The sequence below is a fragment of the Bubalus kerabau genome, chromosome 5, assembly GCF_029407905.1.
Source record: "Bubalus kerabau isolate K-KA32 ecotype Philippines breed swamp buffalo chromosome 5, PCC_UOA_SB_1v2, whole genome shotgun sequence".
Lineage (NCBI taxonomy): Eukaryota > Metazoa > Chordata > Mammalia > Artiodactyla > Bovidae > Bubalus > Bubalus kerabau.
In genome coordinates this window covers 47,228,803-47,255,071 of record NC_073628.1, presented here as the reverse complement: position 1 = coordinate 47,255,071, position 26,269 = coordinate 47,228,803, and the positions used below count along the sequence as shown (strand labels likewise).

The following is a 26,269-nucleotide window of genomic DNA, read 5'->3' as shown; positions in this document are numbered from 1 at the left end:
GTCTGACTCTTGTGACTCCATGGACTGGGGCATGCCAGGCCTCCCTGTCCATCACCAACTCCCGGGGTTTACCCAAACTCACGTCCATCAAGTCAGTGATGCCATCCAACCATCTCATCCTCTGTCGTCCCCTTCTCCTCCTGCCTTCAATTTTTCCCAGCGTCAATGATGCTAGGATACTCAGAAAACAGATTTGTCCACAACCCAAACTTTTTAAACCTCTTTTTCATCTCTCCGCTCACATCCATGGCTGCTGAAAAAGCAAATTAATATTACCATTGGAAACAACTGACTATATACTTAAAAGTTCTGAAGTTATTTTAAAAGGACTGCAAGTGCATATGCATGCTCAGTTGCCTCCCAATCTTTGCAATCCCATGGACTATAGCCCACCAGGCGGCTCTGTCCATGGGGTTTTCTAGGCCAGAATGCTGGAGTGGGTTGTAATTTCCTCCTCGAGGGGATCTTCCCCACCCAGGGATTGAACCCAAGTCTCCTGTTTCTTCTGCATTAGCAGGTGGACCACTGAGCCACTTTGAAAGACTTTTAAAAGACTTGTGCTGTGCTGTGCTTAGTCAGTCAGTTGTGTCCGAGTCTTGGAGACCCTATGGACTGTAGCCCACCAGGGCCCCCTGTCCATGGGGATTCTCCAGGCAAGAATACTGCAGTGGGTTGATGGCCTCCTCCAGGGTATCGTCCCAACCCAGGCATCATATTCATGTCTCCCTCGTTGCAGATGTATTCTTTACCATCTGAGCCACCAAGAAAGCCTGTGAATCCTGGAGTGGGTAGCCTATCACTTCTCCAGGGGATATTCCCAAGCCAGGAATTGAACCAGGGTCTCCTGAATTGCAGGCAGATTCTTTACTGTCTGAGCCACCAGGTAAGCCACTTAAGAAATACTGATACTACTTACTTAAGAATATCAATGTTACTTACTGATATTGACATTTTGATTGTTCAGTGTATCTGTTATCAATAATTTGCTATTATTTCAAATACACCAAGTTTGCAAAATACACAAGTTGGAGATAGGGTTATTTGCATGTGCCCCTTAATGTATCACTACACTTTTGATACTCTTGATGAAGAGTATCAAAAGTCTTAGTAGAGGATCCAGGATTGGAGAATTCAGCATTGCAAACTGATTAAATGGAAGTTAACATGAAATAACAACAATCACCCGAGCATCTTAAAGCAATAGTGCTTCCTGGCAGCTCACTGGTAAAAACAAATCTGCATCTGCCTGCCAGTGCAGGGAACGCAAGTTCAATCCCTGGGTCAGGAAGATTCCCTGGAGAGGGAAATGCAACCCACTCCAATATTCCTGACGGGAGAATCCCACGGACAGAGGAGCCTGGCTGGCTACGGTCCTTGGGGTCGCAAAAGTCTGACATAGCTTAGCGACTCAACAACAATTTCGAGCAATAGTGACCATTTCAGCACTGTCACTGAATATTTTCCTTCTATATTCTGATTTTCAACTGCTTTGTATTTTCCGTGTGATTTGCCCTCAAGTTAAACTAAGATAATGGCATCTGGTCCCATCACTTCATTGTAAATAGATGAGGAAATGGTGGAAACAGTGTCAGACTTCATTTTGGGGGGCTCCAAAATCACCGCAAATGGTGATTGCAGCCATAAGGTTGGAAGACGCTTGCTCCTTGAAAGCAAAGTTATGACCAACCTAGATAGCATATTCAAAAGCAGAGATATTATTTTGCCAACAAAGGTCCATCTAGTCAAGGCTATGGTTTTTCCAGTGGTCATATATGGATGGGAGAGTTGGATTGTGAAGAAAGCTGAGTGCCAAAGAATTGATGCTTTTGAACTGTGGTGTTGGAGAAGACTCTTGAGAGTCCCTTGGACTGCAAGGAGATCCAACCAGTCCATTCTAAAGGAGATCAGTCCTGGGTGTTCATTGGAAGGACTGATGCTAAAGCTGAAATTCCAATACTTTGGCCACCTCATGCCAAGAGTTGACTCATTGGAAAAGATTCTGATGCTGGGAGGGATTGGGGGCAGGAGGAGAAGGGGACGACAGAGGATGAAATGGCTGGATGGCATCACCGACTTGATGGACATGAGTTGACTGAACTCCGGGAGTTGGTGATGGACAGGGAGGCCTGGCATGCTGTGATTCATGGAGTCGCAAAAAGTCGGACACGACTGAGCGACTGAACTGAACTGAACTCCGTTATTGCAACCGCTCCTGATGCCTACACCTTCTCCACGCTTCCGAGATCGGAACAGTGGAGACGGAGGGGGATTGGTCCACCATCCAGCTCAGTTATTAACGAAGAACGTTCCGGGAAGAGGAGTCAGAAAGGCTGCACGACCCTCCGCTCGTTCTCAGAACGATCAGGAGCCAACGTCCCAGCCGCGCTTAGATGCCTCACCCCAGTCCGAAGAGGAAGGAGGTTGCTGGGCGGCGGCGGCGGGGAGCGGGGCGGTCTCCGTGCTGCGCGGAAGACACGCGACCCGCAGGACCGAGGGAGGCGGGGCGCGCCCGGAGGCTCAGCTTCCGGCCTGCGAGGCCTGTCCCGCGAGTCCCCGCGCCGCGCCTGCAGCCCCGCCGCGCCGCCGCGGAGCCCCACCTGCGAGGCCTCCGCCCGCTTCCCCCGCCGCTTCCCGTCGCGCCTGCAGCCCCGCCGCACCGCGGAGCCCCACCTGCGGGGCCCCCGCCCCGCCCTTCGGCCCGCCCACCGCCGCACCGCCAGCTTCCCCTGCCCCTCCACGGAGCCCAACCTGCGGGGCCCCCCGCCTCTTCCTTTGCCTCTTCCCGTCACCGCTGCGCCTGCGCGGCCGGAACCTTCGCGAAGGTTCCCGAGGCGGAGCTGGCCGTTCCCGGAAGCCGGCAGCTTGCGCGCCCGCAGGCCCGGGTCGCGCGCCGGGGGTTGCAGAGGCAGCGAGTGGCGGTTCCGGCGTCCGGGAAGGAGAATGGCCCTGCTGTGCTACAACCGGGGCTGCGGCCAGCGCTTCGACCCCGAGACCAACTCCGACGGTAAGAGAGGCGCTGCCGCCCCCTCCCCTCCACCTCCTCCCGGGGACGCCCGGGGCCTCGCAGGCTGACCCCGCTGGGCCGCCGCATCTTCCCGGGGACGCCCAGGGCCTCGCAGGCTGACCCCGCCGGGCAACCGCATCCCTTCCAGGGGACGCCCGGGGCCTCCCAGGCTGACCCCGCCGGGCCGCGTCCCGGACTGCTCCCGGGTGCGGGGCCGCTCTGCGGGACCCGGCGACGGCGTCCGCACCCGGCGCTCGCCCTCGGCACAGCGCCCGGCGCACATGCTCCCCGGCCGTCCGCTCTCCCTCTGGGCCGGGTTAAGAGCATCGTTGTCCCCGCCCGCGCTTCTTGGAGCGGTGAGGAGTTAGCCAGGTGCCCTGGGCTCGCCGTGCGGTGGATGCGCGCTCGCACGCGCGCGTGTGTGTCAGAGACAGACATGGACCGTAGGGTTGGGCAGCGGGCGGGTTATCCTGGCATTCACTTGACTCACTGTTTTAACCATACTTTTAAAAAAACAAATGTTCTTGGTTCAGATTCTTTTGAATGGTTACGCTGTTCGGTTTTGGTACATCTGTTCCAGTGGGAGATACCATTCGTCATCCGTTACTTTGTAGCCGTCCGTGTTCCTTGGATATTTTTGCATGGCCTTCCCGTCTTAGTACTGCGCCGTCTGCAGGACACTGGGCTTGAATGTCCTCTGTAGCAGAGGTCCCAGACCTCCAGGACCTAATGACTGATGATCTGAGGCGGAGCTGATGTAGTCCTCGTAGAAATAAAGTGCACAATAAATGTAACGCTTCAATCATCCTGAAACCATCCCCCATCCCACCCCCACCGCCAGCGGGTGGAAAAATTGTCTCCCGGGCCCAGGTGCCCAAGAGGTGCAGCTTTCCAGCACCCAGGTGTAGAATAAAGGATGTAAACTTGAGAGTTACTGACTAGGTGAATGATAGAAACTGATCAGTGGATTTGAATTTTGGTAGGTGAATGGAGTAAAGGACTGACTTGATTCCTTGAAAACTGAGGAGTTAACACTTTCTCAAATTCCACTAGCATTTATTGTATGTTTTCTGTATGCCAGACATTGGTCGGTCACTTAATATATATTACGTTATCTCATTTAATCTTTACAACAACCCTGTGAAGTGTTTACTATACCTAGTTAATAAGAGAAGTACAGCAAGTTAGCAACAAGTTTCCTCATTGTGTAGGGAATTAAAATCAAACTTTAAAAACTTCTTTTTCACCTCTGATATACCTGAATGGTTATCTTGCTGCACAGGTAAATTGGGGACATAATTTAAAATGGTAAGCTCTTTGGTAGGCTTCTGAGGAAAATGTAACTTTAATTACTTTTACAGTATTAATGTGAAGTTTTTCAGGGAGAAAATTACGAGACTTCAGTGGAAAAAACTCAAGGAACAAGGGTTTTAAAGCCCTTTGCTATTGGTAGCCTATGTAAAAAGTAAATTGCTTTAGTGGCTATACCTATTCTGCTTTAATATTAAAGAGGAAAGTGTTATGCTTTGTTGAATGGGATAATATGTATGTTTATAGGGTGTAAAGTATCAGCCTAATTTTAAGGGGAAATACAGCCAGTTTTTTGGAAGTCAGCTCTGTGTGTGTGTGTGAAATGGTTCAGTGCCTAGGAAAGAAATAAGGGAAGCCAGCGGAGTAGACAGTCTCAAGGATTGAGCATCCACAGCACTGAATTAAGTAGGGAACACTTTTAAGGTTGCTGAAAGTTTATTAGCTTAACAAAATTAGTTGTTCAATCATGTCTGACTCTTTGCGACCCTGTGGACTGTAGCCTGCCAGGCTCCTCTGTCCATGGAATTCTCCAGGGAAGAATACTGGAGGGGGTTGCCATTGCCTTCTCCAGGGGATCTTTCTGACCCAGGATTTTCAAACCCAGGTCTCCTGAATTGCAGGTGGATTCTTTACTGTCTGAGCCACCAGGGAAGCCCAGGGTTATTGTAGGGACTTACAATACTACAGGTAGGTGGGTTGATGGAAAATGGAGATACAAAAGCTAAAGGAGTATTTTGGTGTGGTGATCTGCATGTATTAAAACAGCTTTTGAAGAAGCATTTCTTCACTAACAATATTGTATTCAGTCTACACATTTGAGGAAACAAACAGCTACCAAGAGGCAGAGCCTGGGTTAGACTCAGTGTTAAAAGCCCTGGTTCTTAACCACTGCTGTCTTATAGCTTCTTACCCATAAAATATTACCTTGAGCTTAAGTGTCAAACTTGATTTTTTTTTTTTTAAAGGACTAGAGAGAAAGATGTCCATCTGCATGTTATTTAGCAGTGATTTTCAAGGACTGTTTATACTAGTTGTATGGTTAAGACCTGACTCACTCCTGCTGTTCTGCTGCCAGAATGTCCATTATTATATATGCCTGTGTCAGACATTATGCACTGTGTGCCTCGGACTGTATGTAAATTTGATATGAAATATGCTCTCTGTTCTCTACTTTGATTCTCCTCTCAAATTCCTGTTCCTCTACATTTTCATTTCTACTTTGAATCTCCTTTTCCAGCCCTCAATTCCACTACTACCCTTAATTAGTAGATCTTCTGAATCTGGGCTTAGGTACTGTACCGTGAACCTGACACTTTCTCGGTTTATTAGCTAGTATGGTCTCTATGCAGTACCTGGTTACTAACCAAAGAAACCATACTGACTTAATACAGGGATAGGGAGATTTTTTTCTAAGTACCAGAAATGTATCATCGGAGAAGGCAATGGCACCCCACTCCAGTACTCTTTGCCTGGAAAATCCCATGGACGGAGGAGCCTCGTGGGCTGCAGTCCATGGGGTCGCCAAGAGTCAGACACGACTGTGCAACTTCACTTTCACTTTCCACTTTCATGCATTGGAGAAGAAAATGGCAACCCACTCCAGTGTTCTTGCCTGGAGAACCCCAGGGACGGGGGAGCATGGTGGGCTGCCATCTATGGGGTCACACAGAGTCAGACACAACTGAAGTGACTTAGCAGCAGCAGCAAGGTGATTCCAGGAATCAGAGGTTGTAGTCAGTTGAGTGCTAAACAGACACGAAAGTTTGAGCAAAGTATCCTTGTAAGAAAATTGCACAAGTGTGGAGCTGGCCTTTTTCTGACCTCATGGTTCTATCTAACCAGGGAATAAGTGTGTCCATTATCGTTTTTTTAGACGTAATACTCCATATTGCAGACTATAATTCCATTTTCGTAAGAGAGTTAAGTAAAAATCGATGATGTAGTGGGGTGGAGGTAGGGAAATAATAGACTAACAATCAGTGACAAACCTGAAAACTTTGTAAAATTTAAGCCTCTTTTTGGTAAGATTTATATCTAGGAATTGACACCTACTTAAAATTAAAATTAGCAATTAGATATTACTGATATATCAGTTTTTAAAAAATTGAACCTATTCTTCAAAAATGTCTTTTTAGGGCATCTCTTGGGCAACTTTTATGGATCAATACACATAAGAACGTTTAAATTTGATAATATTTTTGTAAAAACAAAATTGAAATACAATAGTAAAGTTTGGGTACTAAACAAATTTTACTGTAAAGATTAGAATACAAAATATAATTTGTTATACTTGAACTATGTGTATTTTTATTTATAGCTGTCATACTCAAATTAGAATTTTAACCTTTACTATTTTAATACAATGTTATATTAAGCATTGTGTGTCATGCATCAAACTGAAGCATTAGTGAAGTATTACCTGCATATGGAAAAAGGATTATATGTTAACACTTAAGGAAAATGGGTTTTCTTCATTGTGAAGCGTTTTCTTTTTTCTTTGCTTTTGACCAGATGCTTGCACATACCACCCAGGCGTTCCAGTCTTTCATGATGCATTAAAGGTAGGAGCTTGATACATTTTTGTCGTAACATTTATATAGTAAATACAGAGGTATAATACTAGATCTTTTTTTCCCCCCCTCAGCTTATGCTTTCTTACTGACCATTTTGGAGTGCTTTAAGCAAGTGTTCCACTAGAGTCAAAGGAGACAGTAGACGGCAATCTGAAGGGTTTTTCCAGTTAGAAAATTATTATTTTTATCCCAGCTCTAATTTTCTGCGTCCCTCATTTCTTCACCTAACTCTGAGGGGAAATGAAAGCAACTGTACGGATTCTTAGTCTTTCAACATTTCGGGCAGCTATTGGCTCATAAGAGCAGCTCTGAATTTTAGGAAGGATTGTTACAAACACTTAGCAGTGCGACTCAGGACAGACGTCTAAGTTTAGAGTAATACAGTACAGAAGAGAGATGCCACCAGTTTTCCTTGATGTTCTGAAGAATTAGAGACATAACAGAATATTGTTTGATGTGTTGGGTTTATTGGTCTTTTAAAATTTATGATAATGAGGTACATTTTCCATTGTGTATCTCAAAAGAAAATGTTGCAACATGGCTGCTATGGTTTTAGGTTTTCTTAGGAACATAAGCAGTACATCATGTTTGTATTTATCAATGTCCTTTGAATTTCTAATTTTACCTTTCATGGAGTAATTAGACCTTGGTGTTTAGCTGTTAGCCAAGTGTAAAAAACAATGATATACAAGCAAATAACAAGCCTATATTAATCTGGTTACTTCTAAGTGAGAGAAACAGAACAAACGTTCGATACCACAAATTGTGATCTGACTCCTTACATCTTTGTGTTTTCTGATGGTGTTTTTCCTCATATCTTCTAACCATGGGCATACTTCACTTCACTTCTCAGTTTGGGCTTCCTTTTTCCCTCTCATTCAGTTTATTTTGTCCTTACTTCACTTCTACAATGTACTTTTCATTTATGTGTGTCATTGGCAACTACAGATGAGTTCTGAAGTGACCCCTTATTCCAGAAATAACCTGCCTTTGCTGCTGCTAGTAATGATACCACTAACATTCTAGTCATTCAGTCCATTGCTCCTCTGTTTATGTCCAACTGTTAATTGTTCTGATTAAACTTAATGATTTTACTTGGAAGTATTTTTCTTTCTCTGTTCTAATTAGGTTCTGTTTATTATTGTTTTTATAACATTTCTTGAAGACCTAGACTTTCCAATACTACTGAATTTCATAGCCCAGTAGATTTTAAGCAAAATATATAATCAGTAGATTGTGTACTCTTGTCAGTTTTCTGTTTAGCCAAGTAAAAAATTAAACATTGCATGAGCAGAAGAAAAAAACATTTTACTATTCAAGTTGTACGTGCATGTTCCGTCATGTCCGACTCTTTGCAACCCCATGGACTGTAGCCCACCAAGCTCCTCTGTCCATGGAATTTTCCAGACAAGAATACTGGAGTGGGTTGCCATTTCCTTTTCCAAATTATTCTTATTAGAAGAGGCACATTCAGGGAAAAGAACAGTTCTTAAGAAAAGACAGTTTGCAGCCCTATACTCGCAAACTTAAATTTTAATTTCCTTTTCCATTTGACTGAGGAACATCTCGGGTGGGCATTGGGAACAACTAGTCTATGTTGTGTGTATATCCCAGTATTCCCAGAGTACTTAATTCTTCATTTAGAATTAAGATAATAAAACTTTCTACATACAAAATAGCTTTACTGGTGACAATGTTATCTATACTAACTAAACCTTTAATTTTGTACTCATTATTTTTCATCTCAGTTCAGAGTAAAAGAAAATGAAATTTCAGAATAAAGGAAAATATGAATTATAGAATATTTGGCACTTCTTTTTAAAAAAACTTTTAAGTATGTATTATGAAAAAAGACACTACCAAATTCTTCATGTATATATTGAGAGAAACAGTGAGGCCCAGGTGGGTATGTGCAAAGCTGGCCCTTAGTCTGGATTTGAGACATCCCAAGCTTTGGGACCACTGCATTTTTATTTCCTTTTTCTTGTACTGTATTGGAATTATAGGTGACAACTTAAAGCAGTGTTTTGGTTAGCTACTTGATACTTTGTTTAGGAATCTCATACTGCTTTACAGTTTCTATATTTGTATGCTTCTAACTGAAAAGCTCATGTCACCTTGAAAGATCTACAGTGCTTAAGCTGCTACATTAATTAGTGTTTTTCTGAAAATATAATGCTTATTGTTGAGAAACAGCTATGCTGAGTTTGTGTAGAAGCTGAATTGTTATAATTATTATCTCTTAATTTACTGGATTTTAATCTAACTTTTTAAAGTAAAGCACTTCGCTTGCACCCTAGATTCCTTAAAATATCTAATTTTATAAATTATAAAATGTTTTTGTTCTAAAAGTCAAGTACTATTCTAAATCAGAAGCAATTTCTGTTTCCATATTTTAAGGTGCTTCCTTTTATGATGGATCACAGCAGCATTGGTTAATTCATTTTTTTTTTAGTCAAAGACTAAACACTTAAATTGATTAATCTAATTATTTACAGCACTTTAATACTATAAAATTATATATATACAGGTAGAGGTAAGTGCAAGTGGTATTTCAGTGAGTTGCGGTTCTTTTACAAAGAGTTTTCACTTTGTTTTCTTCTTTTGGCTCTTACTTTTCCTAGGGTTGGTCTTGCTGTAAGAGAAGAACAACTGATTTTTCTGACTTTTTAAGTATCGTAGTAAGTATTAATGTGTTTTTCTCTTAGATTATCCCCCAAAACGTACATATTACGGGAATCTCCAGATTTGAGGAGTCTGATTTTGGACAGCTTTTGTCTAGTCCTTGTTAACTTACAGATTGTCCCTTTCTTTTAAAATGGAGGTCACCTCCCTTCTGTGGCACTTAAAGTAGGGAATTTATCTGTTTTAGAGATTAGAGTTTCAAGATGTTAATTAACTACTTGTCAATTTATGTTTGTTTTTGATGTTAATAGTCCTTTTTTTGTTTTCATTTCTAGTCTACTTATATACATCTAAATTACACTCTAGAATTTTTTTCCTACAGCTTATTTTTTCTTTAGCTTTTTATTTTTTATTTGAAGTATAGCTGATTTATAGTGTTCTTTTAGTTTAAGATATACAGCATAGTGATTCACTTACACATATGTATACCTCTTCTTATTCAGATTCTTTGCCATTACAGGTTATCACAAGATATTAAACACAGTTCCTGTGCTATGCAGTAGTTCCTTGTTACTTGCTGTTAGCAGTCTTAAATAGAACTCCATGAGGAGGCAACGATTTAAATCATATTCATTTAGGAACAATAAATTATTGTATCTCACATACCACGAAGTTGCACTATTATTTTGTGTACCCTTAAGAAAGAAGACCAAAGTTGCTAATTAAATGACATACCTTTGACCTTATGATTTCAGGGATGTTAAAATGTATGTCAGTGGTATATAGAAAAGGGAGCTAGCATTTATTGACTCTATTGTATTTTTTATTTAATCCTCTCAAAAATTGCCTCAATTTTACTGATGAGGAAACAAGTTTAAAAAAATTAACTTGTTAAAGATCATATAGCTAGGAGCAGGAGAACTGAGACTCAGATTGAGGCCCTTTTATATAAATAATTTGTAGAATTCTCTGTGAGATCTCCAGAATTTGTAGCATAGTTTATGCTATTCCTTTAATAGAATAATTAAAGTAGATATTTGTTAGGTCTAATTTAGAGGCCTCTTTTTAATGCATTATTTTACATGTAAGAACTCATTTACAAATATATTTAGTTTGAAGTTCTGTTTTTAGTTTCTTAAAATAAGTCAGTGTGTTAAAAGTGGAGAAAACATGGATTGAATTTATGAATTAAGAATTGAAAATTAACATTTGTTACAGCATGTGAAATAGATAATAGGATAATTCTCAGTGAATGAATACCTTTCACAAACAGGGCTGTACGAAAGGAAGGCATAACAGTGAGAAGCCACCTGAGCCAGTCAAACCTGAAGTCAAGACTACTGAGAAGAAAGAATTATCTGAATTGAAACCCAAATTTCAGGAGCACATCATTCAGGCCCCTAAACCAGTAGAAGCAATAAAAAGGCCAAGGTACACTTTATATAGCTATATACTCGTGTTACACTTAATAACAGCATTTGTTCCTGGTATTACCTTTTGCAATTTTGCATCATATCATTTGTAGCCTTTGTGTAGTTCACCAACTTTTGAACCATTTGGTTTTTCTCTCAGTTCAGTCGCTCAGTCGTGTCCAACTCTTTGCGACCCCGCAGACTGTAGCACGCCAGGCTTCCTTGTCCATCACCAACTCCCATGGCTTGTTCAAACTCTTGTCCATCGAGTCGGTGATGCTATCCAACCATCTCTCATCCTCTGTTGTCCCCTTCTCCTCCTGCCTCCAGTCTTTCTCAGCGTCAGGGTCTTTTCAAATGAGTCAGTTCTTGACATCAGGTGGCCAAAGTATTCCGAGTTTCAGCTTTAGCATCAGTCCTTTCCATGGACTGATCTCCTTTAGGATGAACTGGTTGGATCTCCTTTCAGTCCAAGGGACTCTCAAGAGTCTTCTCCAACACCACAGTTCAAAAGCATCAATACTTCGGTGCTCAGCTTTCTTTACAGTCCAACTGTCACATCCATACATGACTACTGGAAAAACCATAGCTTTGACTAGAAGTAAGGACTCTATTTCTTAATATGCTGTCTAGGTTTGTCATAGCTTTTCTCCCGAGGAGTAAGCGTCTTTTAATTTCATGGCTGCAGTCACCATCGGCAGTGATTTTGGAGCCCAAAAAAATAAAGTCTGTCACTATTTCCATTGTTTCCCCATCTATTTGCCATAAAGTGATGGGACTGGATGCCATGATCTTAGTTTTCTGAATATTGAGCTTTAAGCCAACTTTTTCACTCTCTTTTTTCACTTTCATCAAGAGGTTCTTTAGTTCTTCACTTTCTTCCATAAGGGTGGTGTCATTTGTATATCTGAGGTTATTGATATTTCTCCCAGCAATCTTGATTCCAGTTTGTGCTTCATCCAGTCTGGCATTTCTCATGATGTACTCTGCTTATAAATTCGTTTTCTCATAGATAATACCTTTTCACTTCTATTTCCTTGAGGGCATACACACAGTAAAACTCCAGGGCAGGTTTGTTCACTGTATATGCAGTTATGCTCAGGGTGAGGGAGCCACACATCTTTCTTGTGCCTTGGCATATATCATTTTCACTGTGGCATAGTGGAATTCTCTAAGGGAATCAATCGTCCATGTCAGTTTGAATTGAAAAAGAACTTGGTCGCTTTCCTTTCCATTCTACCACTGTTTGTTGAGTATTTTTTAAGACATTCTTCACAGAAAAACATTTCCTTTCCTTTCAAAAATTCTAATGAATTTTAAAGCAGCTCATTTTATCATTACTGAGTATATAAATTTCCCTTGTATTGGGTCAAATTCTATTTATTTGTCCATATTTTGCCACTTAGAGTAAGCCTAGTCATTCATCTTTTACCCCCAGTTGTCTGAAAACTGTTAGTCTCATTACTGATCAATTTTTAATCTATTTGATTTACATGGCATATCTATTAAAATACTTTAAAAATACATTTTGCTCATTTTGCAGTAGAATTGCACAGATTCTTCATACTTGCTTACCCACTATACTCTGTTTTATAATCCCACATATGCTGGGATTGTTGGATATCACTGTTATATCAGGTCTTCTTCACATAGCCCTTGAGTACTTAATTGTTTTAGAATCAAAATACAGGACTTAAAAAAAAAAAGATGGTTTTTGGCCTCAAACATGACCTTTGTTGATATTCATACTATGGATTCATGATTTCCCCAATTTTTTCTTTATTAATCTTAAATAAATAAGTTTATAGCATCTTGACTAATATCCAACAAAGAAAAAACCCTCAGGGACTTTTTGATGTTTATTTTGTTTATTTAACCAAACTACTTAGAATGATTTTATTCTATATCCACCTTATTCATAATCATGAGAAATTTTACCACATGTCTTACTGATTGATTTGCCAGTTGTGGGGGAGGGAAGTCATAAAAAGACAAGAATTTTGATATGGATCATTATTAAATATTATAGTTGAGTCTACTGTAATTGACAGTATGAGGTAATATTTTTTAAAATAATAACTTCACCTAAGAGAAAGAGAAATTAAGTATTTTATCCTAAATTCATTGGATGGTATTATAGAGATTATGAGGATACAAGTTTTTATGTACTTTGTTAGTGCCTCCTATGCAGTAGGTTTTTCATTAAGGATGTAGAATGAATAACCTAGGATTTTTTAGCTTTATTGTTGGCATTTATTAGTATTCTTATTACTTATTGAATGTCTTAAATTCTACATACAGCACTTTACAAAATGTTAGGGGACAGTGTTGTTACTGTTTTTTAACCCTACTACAACTGCCTTGTGATACAACTGTCTGCATGAATAGGCACCTGTAGTAGTGTCCACATGGCGTGAACTGTCTCCACCAGGAGGGATATGGATTCACTTCGTACATAATATTGCCTTAGTACATAATTATTCAGTTATGTACTGTCGTAATGATAAAATGAGCTGCTTTAAAATAAAATTCTTCTTTATTAGAATTTTTGAAAGGAAAGGAAATGTTTTTCTATGAAGAATGTCTTAAAAAATATTCAAAAAACAGTGGTAGAATGGAAAGGAAAGCCTCCAAGTTCTTTTTCAACTCAAACTGACTCCCTGAGAAGGACGATTCCGTTAGAGAATTCCACTATGCCACAGTGAAAACGATACATGCCAAGGCACAAGAAAGACGTGTGGCTCCCTCACCCTGAGCATAACTGCATATACAGTGGACACACCTGCCCTGGAGTTGTGCTGTGTGCAGGCCCTGCTGGGTGAATCACTTAGTGCATAATTGGTCACTTAGTCCATACTTGCATGCTCGGGGTTTTCCTTGGGCAATTCCTTCACAGTCCCCTCCGTGGAGTTGCTCATCTTGGCAAATTTGGATTCTTAGTCTTTTCTTCCTTCCCATTAGCACAATTTGTGTTGAAAGTAGCATGGTTATTTGATATTTAGTATCAACATTTTTCTGCTAAAACTTAGAAACGTAGCTATATTATAGCAGTTATCGTAAAATACTTTTTTAATTAGAAAAACTTGATTCACAAAGCTTTTGGCTTATCATAAGTAGACTCTTAAGTATATTTATTTTTAATACAAAGAAATATTTTTGTACCTCAATAATGGTAATAAAGTTTCCAAAATCTCTAGCCCGGATGAACCAATGACAAATTTGGAATTAAAGATATCTGCCTCCCTAAAACAAGCACTTGATAAACTTAAACTGTCATCGGGGAATGAAGAAAATAAGAAAGGTAAGATTTTGCTTTTTATATTTTTCTGTTCAGTTAGCCAGTTATCTAAAAGAAGCAGAAGCAGTATAGTTTATAGCATATAAATATAAAAAAGTAGTACTTTGTAGTAAAGAACTTTTTTGTTTACTGAATGCGTGTTAAACCACAGAATGAATTTGTGATTCATTTCATTTTGTTTTTATTAAAAAGGAGAACCTGTTAATTCTTTTTTCTTCTGTTACTCATTACTTTTTAACAGTGAATTAAGCTTTTTTGTGAATGTTTCATTATGCATGATATAAAATACATTCAGCATTCTCTGACCCATACCTATTATCTGGGGAAACAGAATCATTTCATGATTTCTCTTTTACATAAGGTAAATATACTGGATATAGGGTGCATTATAGAATAGAAATGCATCGTGTCCTGTGTCATTTTGGGAATATAGGCAAGATTTAATCACAATAGTTGGCTTCTGATTCATTTTTATGTGTGTTACATGAACGGTCACACAGAAAACTGTTAAGTAAAATCATTGTAAAATAGCAGTTTTTTTGTATTCAGATTTTTTTTTTAAATACTCATTTTAAGAAAAGGGTACTTTTTAAGAAAGCTCTATAGTAAAAATGTTCTATTTTAATGTTTCTATTTTGTTTTTCTTTCTTTTAGAAGAAGACAGTGATGAAATTAAGATTGGAACCTCATGTAAAAATGGAGGGTGTTCAAAGGTATATATTACAAAATTTGTGTTACGTCTGGAAGTAAAATTTTTATTTTGAGAAGAGAGTAATTTACTGACTCAATTAGATACAAACATTTACGTGCCTGTTATGTGTTGGGCACTATTCCATGGAGCAGGACTATGAGCGTGGGTAAGCGCCAGTCCCTGAGGAGTACGTCTGATAGATCACAGGAATAAACAGGTCTAGTTCTGTCAGCATTTACTGAGCACTTCTTGTGTGCCGGAGATGGTTTTAGGGACTGGAAATGTGGTATTAAATAAACCAAAAATCCATGTTCTTGGGGAGCTGATATTCTGATTTTGGGGAGGACAACAAATAAGTTCTTAAGTGCTGTGAATTTAGGTAGACTTGAAAAGAATAAAGCTGACAAGGAGATACAGAGTAAAGCTGTTTATGTGCACTTCTCAGGGAAGTCCTCTTTGATACGGTGACACTAAGTCGCAAATCTGAATGATGTAGCAGATGCGTTGTGTAAACTTGGGAGTAGATGTGGGAGTAGTATGTTTAGAGGCTTTAGAGCTTGGCTACTCAAGAAATTATTAGAAAAGTCAGTGGAGGATTGATCAAGGGTATGAAACAGGGTATGAAAGGCAGGCAAGATTATAGAGGTCCTTGTACGTCACAGTGAGGAGTTCGGGCTTTAGTAAGTATAATATAAAGCCGTTGTCTGTTTAAGGAGGGACTTCAGAAGGATATCTTTGGCTCATGAATGGTAAATTAGTGGTGCAGGAGTGGAATCAAGGGAAGGAAAACCAGCTAGGGTGCTATTTTGAAAAACCAGGCATTGGCATATGTTTTAGAGAAGTAGTTACATGTAGGATGTCATCAGACATCTCATTGAGGCTTCTTTCTGCCCACTCTGTGTAATATTACACCCTCTCCACCATTTCCATACTGTCCTTATTTCCCCACAGCACTTACTACTTATTTTACGGATTTCGCCTCCCTTCTTCACTCATATAAGATTTGAAAGGAAAACATTTTCTCTTTTCTGTGTCTTGAGTGCTAGAACAGTGCCCAGCACATGACAAGCACGTTAGAATGAATGACACCTGGAAGTATTAGCAGGACCTGCTGATAAACCAGAAATGGAGCATCTCAGTGCACCATTAACTGAGGAGGAGACATTGGAGTTAGGGTTGGGAGCAGGTTTGCAGTCTTCTTTCATGCTGAGTTTGGGATCACCTTGTTCCTTTAGAGATGGAAATACAAATGCATTCCCATGTATTTAAGGTAGACGTAGTAGATAGAGAACGATTAATTCTTTGGGTGCGGGAGGTGCAGTGGAGGTGGTGGGGTCTGTAGGCATGTCAGAGTGAAGGTATCCCAGATGAATTTTGAGAAATGAATGACAGTTCTATAAATGGACAAAATGGAAAAGGATATTCCAAGCAGAGAGAGCAGTCATGTACAAAAATCAAAAATAGTCAATGATAATAGTACAGAATTTGCTGATGTAAAGTTGAGATTAAAAGAAAAGTCGGGCTAGATCCTAAAAGGCTTGCTGCTCACAGCTTAGGCCTTCCTTTAGGTCATGGTGGCCATCGAAGTAATGTTTCTAAAGTTTTTTCACTGAAATACAACATTGAATATATATAAATACAAGTTTATTAATCAGAGTGCATATGCTTCCTCTCATCCATTATTTCCTTTCCCAAAGGTAACTACTTTTTTCTCTCAACATAGATTAGTTTTGCCTACTTCTAAATTTACTGTAAATAGAATCATAGAACAGGTACTTAAGTCTGTCTTCCTTGCTTAACTGTTTTGGGTTATCTTGGTTTCATGTAGCTGTAATTTATTCCTTTTCATTGCTTTAAAGCATACCATTGTTTGAGTGTGCCAATCAGTTTATCCTTTCTACTGTCCTGTGAAGTTTTTTGATTCATGTTATTATGGACATATTTGTGCATGACTTCGGGGATACGTTTACACATTTCTTTTAGGTAGATAACTAGAAATAGTGTTGCTTCTTCAGTGTGTGTGTGTGTGTGTGTGTGTGTCTGCAGCTTTAGCAGGTCCTCCCACCTAATTTTACAAAGTGGTTGTGTTTATACTCTTAGCAGTGATATATGAGGCTGGGTCCATTTGTTCTACAGCTTGGTAACACTTCTGTAATATCAGTCTTTTATATTTAGCCACTCTGGTGAATGTGGAATGTTCCCATTGTGATTTTAATTTGCACTTTCCTGATGATGATGTTGACTGCGCTCTTGTATGCCTGTTGGCCATTTGGATGTCCTCTTTTGTGACACTGTCCAAAATCTGTATCTGTTTTTCTATTAAGGTGACTTTTTCTTAATGATTTTAAGGATTCTTCATATGTTTTAGCTGCAAGTCCTTTGTCAGAGAGACTATATTTTTTCACCGTCTTAATAATGGCTTCTAATAAACAGTCTCTTTAAATTTAATGAAACTCGGTTTGTTCATCTTTTCCTTCATGATGGGCTTTCTCTATCCTCTTTAGGAAATCTGTTTCTTTTCGGGCTTAGAGGCACATTTAAATGTGCAAACCACTGGCATTGATTATTGTATATGGTTTGAGGTAGTGGTATTTAAAGGGCTTTAAACAAGAGAGTGGTGCATGTTTAAGTAGATGGTAGAGTCCAGAAACTGAAGGCAGAGAAATTCATCAGAATCTTTTAGCAGAGTTTCATTGCCGAGAATCTGCTAGTGATCTTGAGGAAGTTTAGCAAATTAAACTGGTAAGATTCTTTTTTAAATTCAGGTTGACAGGATTTTGTGATGGACTACATGAGGGTAGAAGGTAAAGAGAACCTGAAGAGGACTTGAAGAATTTTTACTTTGAGAGACTCAGTGGATATGGTGCCATCAGATAAGATGGGGAAGAAGAGTAGGAGGTCTGGGGAACAATAGTGATAGAAGTTTAGAATCTTGATGTGCTGAGTTTTGGGTGCCCATGGAATATCTTCAGGAGATATACACACCCTGTAATCTGAATTTACAAAAAGTAAATGTACAGAATTTTATTTTCTGTAACTGTAGGATGGTTGCTGTAAATACCAAAGTAGACAGAAAATATACTACTGGCTGCATCTATGTTTTATTAACATAACTTTTTGTGAATTCATCTGTAGAGCCTTCATCTACAGCAGCAATGGGGCCCGGATCTTCCAGCCAAACCCTGGATATATATATAGGTCTGCAGCTCATTTTACCCTTTGTAGGGATAAGAAGTCATCACTCTGGACTTCCAGAATTGCTTATTCGATTTTCCATTTCAATTCGTAATGCTCACAGAGTTTACTGTGCACATAATCATGCTATAACTATGTTTCTGATGAGAACACTAATCTCTTGGTTTTAGTATTGGCCTGTAAACTTATAGAACATACCTGAATATGTTTGGAATATGCTGGGATGTGTCCTCATACCCAAAAGTCTAAAAAACATCTGATACATCCTGTTGCCTACTTTAATATTTACCTTTTTCACAGGGAACTGAAATTTAAGCATATCTAAACAGGAATCTTTTTTCATTCCTTATTGGAATGGCCTGAGGTGAATTTATGAATGTTCTAGGTAATTGTTACCTCTTGGGCATTTTCATAGTTCATAGAGGTCACCAGTACTTACAAATACATGTGAAACGTAACATTGAGATATGCAACTAAATTTTTCCCTCTTTTTTTTCTCTTGTAGACATACCAGGGTCCACAGAGTCTAGAAGAAGTCTGTGTATATCATTCTGGAGTACCTATTTTCCACGAAGGGTAACTTAAACCAGACTAATGAAAACTTTATGGTAGATGTTAGAAATGTTAATATGCCTTTAAACATTATTTGCCATGCAACAATATTAGGTATTTTACTTATATTGTCATTTAAACTTTAAAATAACATAGAAATGTGAGTTTGCCTTCTTTTTACAGGTGGGAAAACTGATACAAGGTTATGGTTGAAGTGACCACTGTGATTCAAACCTCATGTTTTTTTATATTCCTGTATATTACAATAGGATACTTTTTTTCTTTAAGCTGAATAGGTGTTTTATGTTGTTTTGTTGAAGGGCTGCCCTGCCTGTTGGTAGGACATTTGGAATTTTGGGCCCTGGGACACTAAGACACCAACATTGTGGCATCTGAGAAAACCAATACTTTTCCACAGTCCTCAGCTGAGCGCCTCTCTCATTATGATACACTGTAGTTTATAGAAACACAGTACTGTGAAAATCTTCCACTCTGTTTCCATATGTTCAGGACACAAACCCAAAGTTTTACTGTAATTTTTGTCTTCCAGTGTTAGATCTTTGTTGAGTAAATACTGTTAGATTTTTCTCAAGTTAATTTTTTACTTACTTTGGGATTGCCTGTCACAGGTTATGTAAACATTCGTTTTTAGATTTTTTGCATGTTCTCATTTTCCTGGTTTATTCAAATATGAAGGTCTTCAATCTTTGATCAACCATTTCATAGTAGCTTCATGAGGAAACTGAGATGCAAACTGTCAGTGAAAAGCTGATTTTGGATTTTGTGATGGTTTTAAGCATCTTCACTCAGGAATGCCAGAATTGCTATACTAAATGGCATTCTGGTTATTGATCTTCTGGTAGTGTTAACTGTTTAGCAACTTCAGTTGCTCAGTCATGTCTGACTCTTTGCGACCCCATGAATTGCAGCATGCCAGGCCTCCCTGTCCATCACAACTCCCGGAGTTCACTCAAACTCATGTCCATCGAGTCAGTGATGCCATCCTTTAGCAACTTAGACACTTGTAAAATACTAAAGTTACATGCTTACTTTTTTAAGTTACTTATTATTATAACACTTCCAAATTTAATTGATTGTCAGATTTTATTTCTAAAAATTTTCCTATGATAATTTAAAGGATGAAATACTGGAGCTGTTGTAGAAGAAAAACTTCTGATTTTAATACATTCTTAGCCCAAGAGGGCTGTACAACAGGGAAACACATGTGGACTAAAAAGGATGCTGTAAGTAATGTTTAAAAAATAGCCTATTGGAGTGTGTTTATCTGAGTCATTTTGAAGACATTTGAGATTACTCTGTCTTTAGATTTAAGAAAAAAACAAGTTCCTCACAGTTTGATGAACCTAACTAAAATCTAAAATTAATCTGAGTCAAGCTCTTAACGCACTGCTCTTTGATCAGAAAACCATTGTGTATATTGATTGCAAATATGTAGATTTTTGTGAAATAGTAAGCTAGTCTAAATGGAAGCATATTTTTCTGTAATTGCATACTTTGTTTCGACTTTTTCTGTTTAAAAATCACTTTTCTGGTCATTTGAGTTACCATTGAGACCTCTGATGCTCTTTTGGCCCCTTCCTGTCATTCAGCCACTTATACATGACAGACACTCCATCTAGTGGCCAAACGATAGGATTGTAGACTTGTTTCTTTGGGATTGTTTTTGTTTTTGTGTTTTTTAAATTTATTTATTTTAATTGGAGGCTAATTGCTTTACAATATTGTGGTGGTTTTTGCCATACACTGACATGAATCAGCCTCTGCTTGCTACCAGGAAACTTAGCAAAAGAAAAGCGAAAGCATCAGTTTCTACTTCCCTAACAGCATTTTAAAAGACTTGTAGCTCTGCAAATAATCTCGGAAAATCCCATTAAATTGTAAGAAGGCAAGCAACTCATTGCTAAATACATATTTGTTAGCTATTATTAACGTGTCTTTTAATACATTAAATTAGCTTTATGTGCTGTATTGGCACTAAAAACCCCAAGACGATGATGTTTTCAGTGTGTGTATCTTTATGTTAGATTACTTTAGGAATTCAGTGTATATTAGCATATATTATTATGTCTGCTTTTTAATAACACTTGGGTTAGATATTGTAAATGTATCTGTTAAGTTATAATGATTTGTCTACCACAAAACTTCTCTGAGTGTTTTATTAGTAAAAAGTGAAATCTCCCTGTATTTTTCCAAGGTACGAAAATTTGAAAGTTTTGCTTTGAAAAAAGAAATGTTGTTTATGTGCTTAAGTTTTCATAGTATAACCCTTGATGAAAACACCTTTTTATTATTTTTTAATGCATATAGTTGTCAACTATTGAGTGACTAAGCCAGGTGTTTAAGGGCAAAAAAATTTAAGTGGTGTAAGTAATTTAAATTCAGTTGGCATAATTATACAAAAATATAAATATTGCTTTTTCAAACAATAGTGTCTCACAATCTCATGCATTAAATTACCCTCAGTTATAAGACACATCACACTTCATCTTTCACGTAGTTATTGTTACAGCAATGTATCATTCATAGGTAATAATTTATTTCCATAATAGTAAACCAAAGATTACTTCCACAAATTCTTACCTTTTTTCCATGTTATTGTAAGAGGAAAATATTCAATAAGAACAGCAGACAGTTATAACTAGTCAATTATGTTTCCTCAAATTTCAGTGTGTAGAAAATAACTGGAAAGTTATTATGCATGAGATTAAGATGTTGTCTGGTTTATATTGTTAAGCAAATATCTCTCCTTCAGTGTCAAAAGTATGTTCTTAAGTCATAAAGCTAGTATTTTGTTTTATTGGTTAAACTTCGTGATAGGGGCTTTAGAATTTGTTTATGCTTAAAAATATTAAGGGCTCAATTTTATGTGGTGTTTTTCTCAATTTTAATGGGTCAAATTACTCTTTTTAAGAGGTTAAGACACTTTGTAAATTCAAAGTTTCTCTTACATTGCAGGGGAAAAAGGTTGTTCCGTGTAGACATGACTGGCATCAGACTGGGGGTGAAGTCACCATTTCAGTATATGCGAAAAATTCACTTCCAGAGCTCAGCCAAGTGGTAGCAAATAGCACATTGGTGAGTACACTAAGCAGCTCTGTCTTGTGCGTTGTCCCATCGAAAGTGTGTGTGTCTTCTCTGTGTCAGGTCGCGGCTGCAGCGTGCAGGGCCCTCCATGCTGCTGTGCGGGTACTTGGTAGCGCGGGCCCTCTCCAGCTGTGGCGTGTGTGTCTTAGCTCCCCAGCCAGGGCTCGAACCTTCATCCCTGCATTGGGAGGCAGATTCTTCCAGTGGTGTTCCTGGAACACCAGGGAAGTCACTATACATTATTCTTACTGTATTATAAAATGTTGATCTTGCTTGAGCTGTTTTAAGATTTTAAAAGTTTCTCTGATTCAAAAAAATACTTCGAAATTACTTTCCTAGAAACTACTTTAAGTGAACGTTCTCAGCGAGATATTTCTGAAGCATCCTGGAAGTACTGTAGAGGCTTAGAAGATTTATCAGATAATAATGATACTTAGTTCTCAATATGAAATTCCATGTTAATATTTTTTTCACTGTTAATGGTTTTCTCAAATAAAGTATAATATTGGCAGTTCCTTAAAATAACTTAAATGATTTTTATCCGTGTCTTTTTTATTTTTATAATCACTGTTTTAATATCATAAATCCTTACTTTGGTTTTGATCCATTAATAACTTTTAATCAACTTTTTTTTTTTTCCAGTTGAATGTACACATTGTATTTGAAGGAGAGAAGGAGTTTCATCACAATGTGAAATTATGGGGTGTAAGTATTATAAATCCAGCAGAATTTTTTCTTAGTATTTAAAATGCCATTTTATAATAAAAGACAGTACTTTAGGTAAGCATTGATGCAGAGTAGATAAATAACTTAGCATTATTTCTTACCCAGGAGTTTACATTTTAAGGCTAGAGATGACCTTAGAAGCTTGGAGTTTTGACTGTTAGCAATAGGCATAGACATGAAATCTTGTGTATCATTTAAACTTATTGCCCCTAAAATTAGTAAAGCCATTCAGAATACTGTCATTTTCTTTAATATGTTACAGGTGATTGATGTAAAGCGAAGCTACGTAACTATGACTGCAACAAAGATTGAGATCACCATGAGAAAAGCTGAACCTATGCAGTGGGCAAGCCTTGAACTGCCTGCAGCCAAAACCGAGGAAAAACAAAAGAAAGAGACGACAGAATGAGTTGGGAAGGGAAGGAAATATTACTGGCTGTTTCAGAATTCTTACTATGTGGTCAAGTGGTGGCTTGCTGCTGTACTCTTGTTTTCTTGTTGTTGTTGAATCTGGCATTTCAGGGTCTGCAGTAGGTTAAAGCCAAAGTTGGTTTATCTTTTTGTGCCTCCCATAACGCTTTTGAGTTACCTAAATTAATTATTCATTTCTCTTCACTAATAGAACTGTAGTTGTGTCCTATACTTAGCGATCTAAGGGTGAACAGACTCTTAAAGAGCTCTTGCCAATATCTTAAGATGACTGGGTTATTGCTCTACCGCCCCTTGCTTTGGGAAAAAAAATCATTACCCAGATTGAAAATTACGTTATACATACACCTGTAATAAATAAATTAACAGAAAATCTTGAAAGTGAAAATTCCCTGGTGGTCCAGTGGTTTGGGCTCTGTGTTTCTACTGCAGGGGACAGGTATGGAGTAAAGAAAAAAAGGATTAAAAGCTCACTTTATGAGGTCCGTAACCTTTCTTTTTCTTTGAAGAAAAACCTTTGAAGAAGCTAGAAAATAGCTCATAACAGTTACAGTATTTCTTAGCATAATATTACATTAATCAGAGAAATGTAAAGAAAAATTTGTTTTTACATCTCTTTCTTTTATCCTATAATTAATCACTAAAACAAGATGGAATGTCAAATTTTTAATTAGCTTTTTCATGAATTTGTGTTCCTATGATACTTGAAAATCTTTAGGGAAGAGATGAAGCTCTGCATTGCTTTTCCACTCAATAACATTTTGTAGGGGGATTAACTCAACAGTGTAGTACTTAAGTAGTAGCAAGGAAATACAAACATTGATTAACAAATCAGAATTCATTTACAACTAATTGGATTAAAAATTACATCAGTACCTGTATACTTGCCAAGCAGTGTGATCTAAGAGTATAGGAAACATAAATAATTAAAAGGTATCAATTTGATTAAAATTCACCATTTTATAAGACTAAACAGTAGTGTTAAACATCTCTTTCCTAATTATTCATAAGGTCTTTGTATGGTGTTATGACTGAATTGTACCTAACTTACAGTCTGTGCCCTCTTAGAATCTTTTATAAGTTATAAAGATAAATTATATATATTATCTGGCCTCCCTGGTGGAAAACTGTCTGTAAAATTGCAGGCTAAAAGACTTTTGGAAACACATGAGGGTATCAGAAAAGTAAGTACTTACACTTTGCTTTATGACAGCTATTACATGTGAAATAAACAAAACAGCTTATTTTGAAGGTTTTTTTTTTTTTTTAAGTTTTCACAAACAGCTTGAAAATTCTAGGTGATACAGTGTTTATTATATATTGTATTGATTAAACATAGGTATCACAGAATTAGATAGTTTATGCTAATTGAACCCATTAAAGGATAATTAGTTTTTGAGGCAGTGCAGAGTTCACAAAGGAAACTGAAATTAAGACATGTTATGAAGGCAGAAACTATGGCAAAACTTAATACATTTGAGTATGAATTATGTTTATGTAGATTAAAATAATTATTTCTTAAGCTTCTTGAGTGTTTTTCTTTCTTGGTATTAATGGACTTGAAAAGTTTGCAGAAGTACAGTTTTAGTTAATAGTATTTCTCAAGTCTATTACCCTTAACAAATAAATAACTATTAGATGTAGTTAGTGTAATTATTAAATGGTTTAGCTGTGTTACGTATAAAGACAGAAAAATTGGCAGCCAGCTTTTATGACACTAAAATACCATGGCAAGAAATTTTTTCAGTGGAGATTGGACCCAAACGAAACACATATTTCTAGTACTTGGGGTTGTATTTAAATTTTTTTAACTTTTCATAATTTTGGAACCTGATTTCATTTAGAGACATGAAATCTAGAGTAAGGATTGATAATTGATTTGATTTGAGATAATGATTACTAGGCCCTTTACTGATCATTGCTGCTTGAGGTTTTTCCCCCTAAGCAATATGTGACATGTACCCTTAAACTATTATTTAAAGCAAGAGTATTCATGTAAGAGTTAGTTACAAACCACTCACCTTTGTATATAATGTATTATCTATACATTATATACTCACAATTTATGTATTTAGTCTGGTTATACTAGGGACCATTCTATTTCCTTTGTTATTCCTATGAACCTCTGAATTTGTTGCATAAATAAAAATCTAAATATAAACAATTATCTTAGACTCATACATACAGTTAAAATTAAGTAGAATGAGTTTTAATTATCAATCTGGGTCAAAATGCTGGTTAACTGTATTCAGTTGTTGCTCTAGAAAAGCTTCATCTATCTTAGTGTATTCATAGTAATTACTATAGCAAAATAAAGCTAGGTTTATTGTACACTTGATAACTAATCTGATGGGTCAGTCAACATTTTAGGGAAACTTAAAATAACATTTTTCTTGCTTGGCACGTTCACTAATATAAAGGAAGAAAAGTGCTGAGAATTTGAACTTTTATTTTTAACCTCTTATTTTCATATAATTTTAGATTTACAGAAGTTGCAAAAAAGTACAGTTTTTTTTTATGTCCTATATTAATTTTCCCCAACTGCTAAAATCTTACATATCATTAGAACATTTACAAAACTAAGAATTAGCCTTGGCACAGTACCATCAACTAACGTTGAACATTAGTTTTGATTATTTGCTTTTAGTAGAACACGATTTTCTGAGTAGCTCTTGAGACCTAGTATTTTGATAGTAATTAAAACCAGCAATTTATGAGCCATTAAAAATATAAATTGAAATCAACCTATCATAGACAAACATTGTAACCAAATATTAGCAAAGTACTACAGTGATCTATTTTATTAAAATTTATATTTTATGCCAGAGATTTTAATTCTTACTAAGTAAAACTTGTTTGGTTTTCTTTAGACAGTTCTTTAGCGATCTAAGGGTGAACAGACCCTTAAAGAGCTCTTGCCAATATCTTAAGATGACTGGGTTATTGCTCTACCACCCCTTGCTTTGGGAAAAAAAATCATTACCCAGATTGAAAATTACGTTATACATACACCTGTAATAAATAAATTAACAGAAAATCTTGAAAGTGAAAATTCCCTGGTGGTCCAGTGGTTTGGGCTCTGTGTTTCTACTGCAGGGGACGGGTATGGAGTAAAGAAAAAAAGGATTAAAAGCTCACTTTATGAGGTCCATAACCTTTCTTTTTCTTTGTAATGGCCAGGTACTTTTTATTATCAGAAAGTTAAGGAATTTTCTGGTTTGTTTCATTCAAATTATTTTGACCTGGTATTCACTTTTGATACTTATTTTTATTCTTTTGCTTATGTTATAATTCTGTAGCCTCAGTTCTGTAATGCAAACTAAGTCCTACCTTGTTTCTAAGTTCTGT

General features: G+C 37.7%; 1 protein-coding gene across 1 annotated transcript; it reads left to right on the top strand.

The window, feature by feature from the left end:
* The first annotated feature begins 2,781 nt into the window (after positions 1-2,781).
* Positions 2,782-25,958, top strand: CHORDC1 (cysteine and histidine rich domain containing 1). The gene is made up of 11 exons (XM_055581628.1): positions 2,782-3,004; positions 6,827-6,876; positions 9,513-9,569; positions 10,787-10,944; positions 14,123-14,226; positions 14,878-14,936; positions 18,615-18,685; positions 19,800-19,905; positions 21,638-21,757; positions 22,409-22,471; positions 22,755-25,958. The coding sequence occupies exons 1-11, from the start codon at positions 2,941-2,943 to the stop codon at positions 22,899-22,901; spliced, it is 999 nt and encodes a 332-aa protein (XP_055437603.1). The 5' UTR covers positions 2,782-2,940; the 3' UTR covers positions 22,902-25,958.
* Positions 25,959-26,269: the final 311 nt, after the last annotated feature.

Excerpts from the sequence above, each read along its gene's own strand:
- CHORDC1 (XM_055581628.1), top strand. The coding sequence starts at position 2,941 with ATGGCCCTGCTGTGCTACAACCGGGGCTGCGGCCAGCGCTTCGACCCC. Across the intron at positions 10,945-14,122 it reads GAAGCAATAAAAAGGCCAAG|CCCGGATGAACCAATGACAA; the intron begins GTACACTTTATA and ends CAAAATCTCTAG. Across the intron at positions 19,906-21,637 it reads TGTGGACTAAAAAGGATGCT|GGGAAAAAGGTTGTTCCGTG; the intron begins GTAAGTAATGTT and ends CTTACATTGCAG.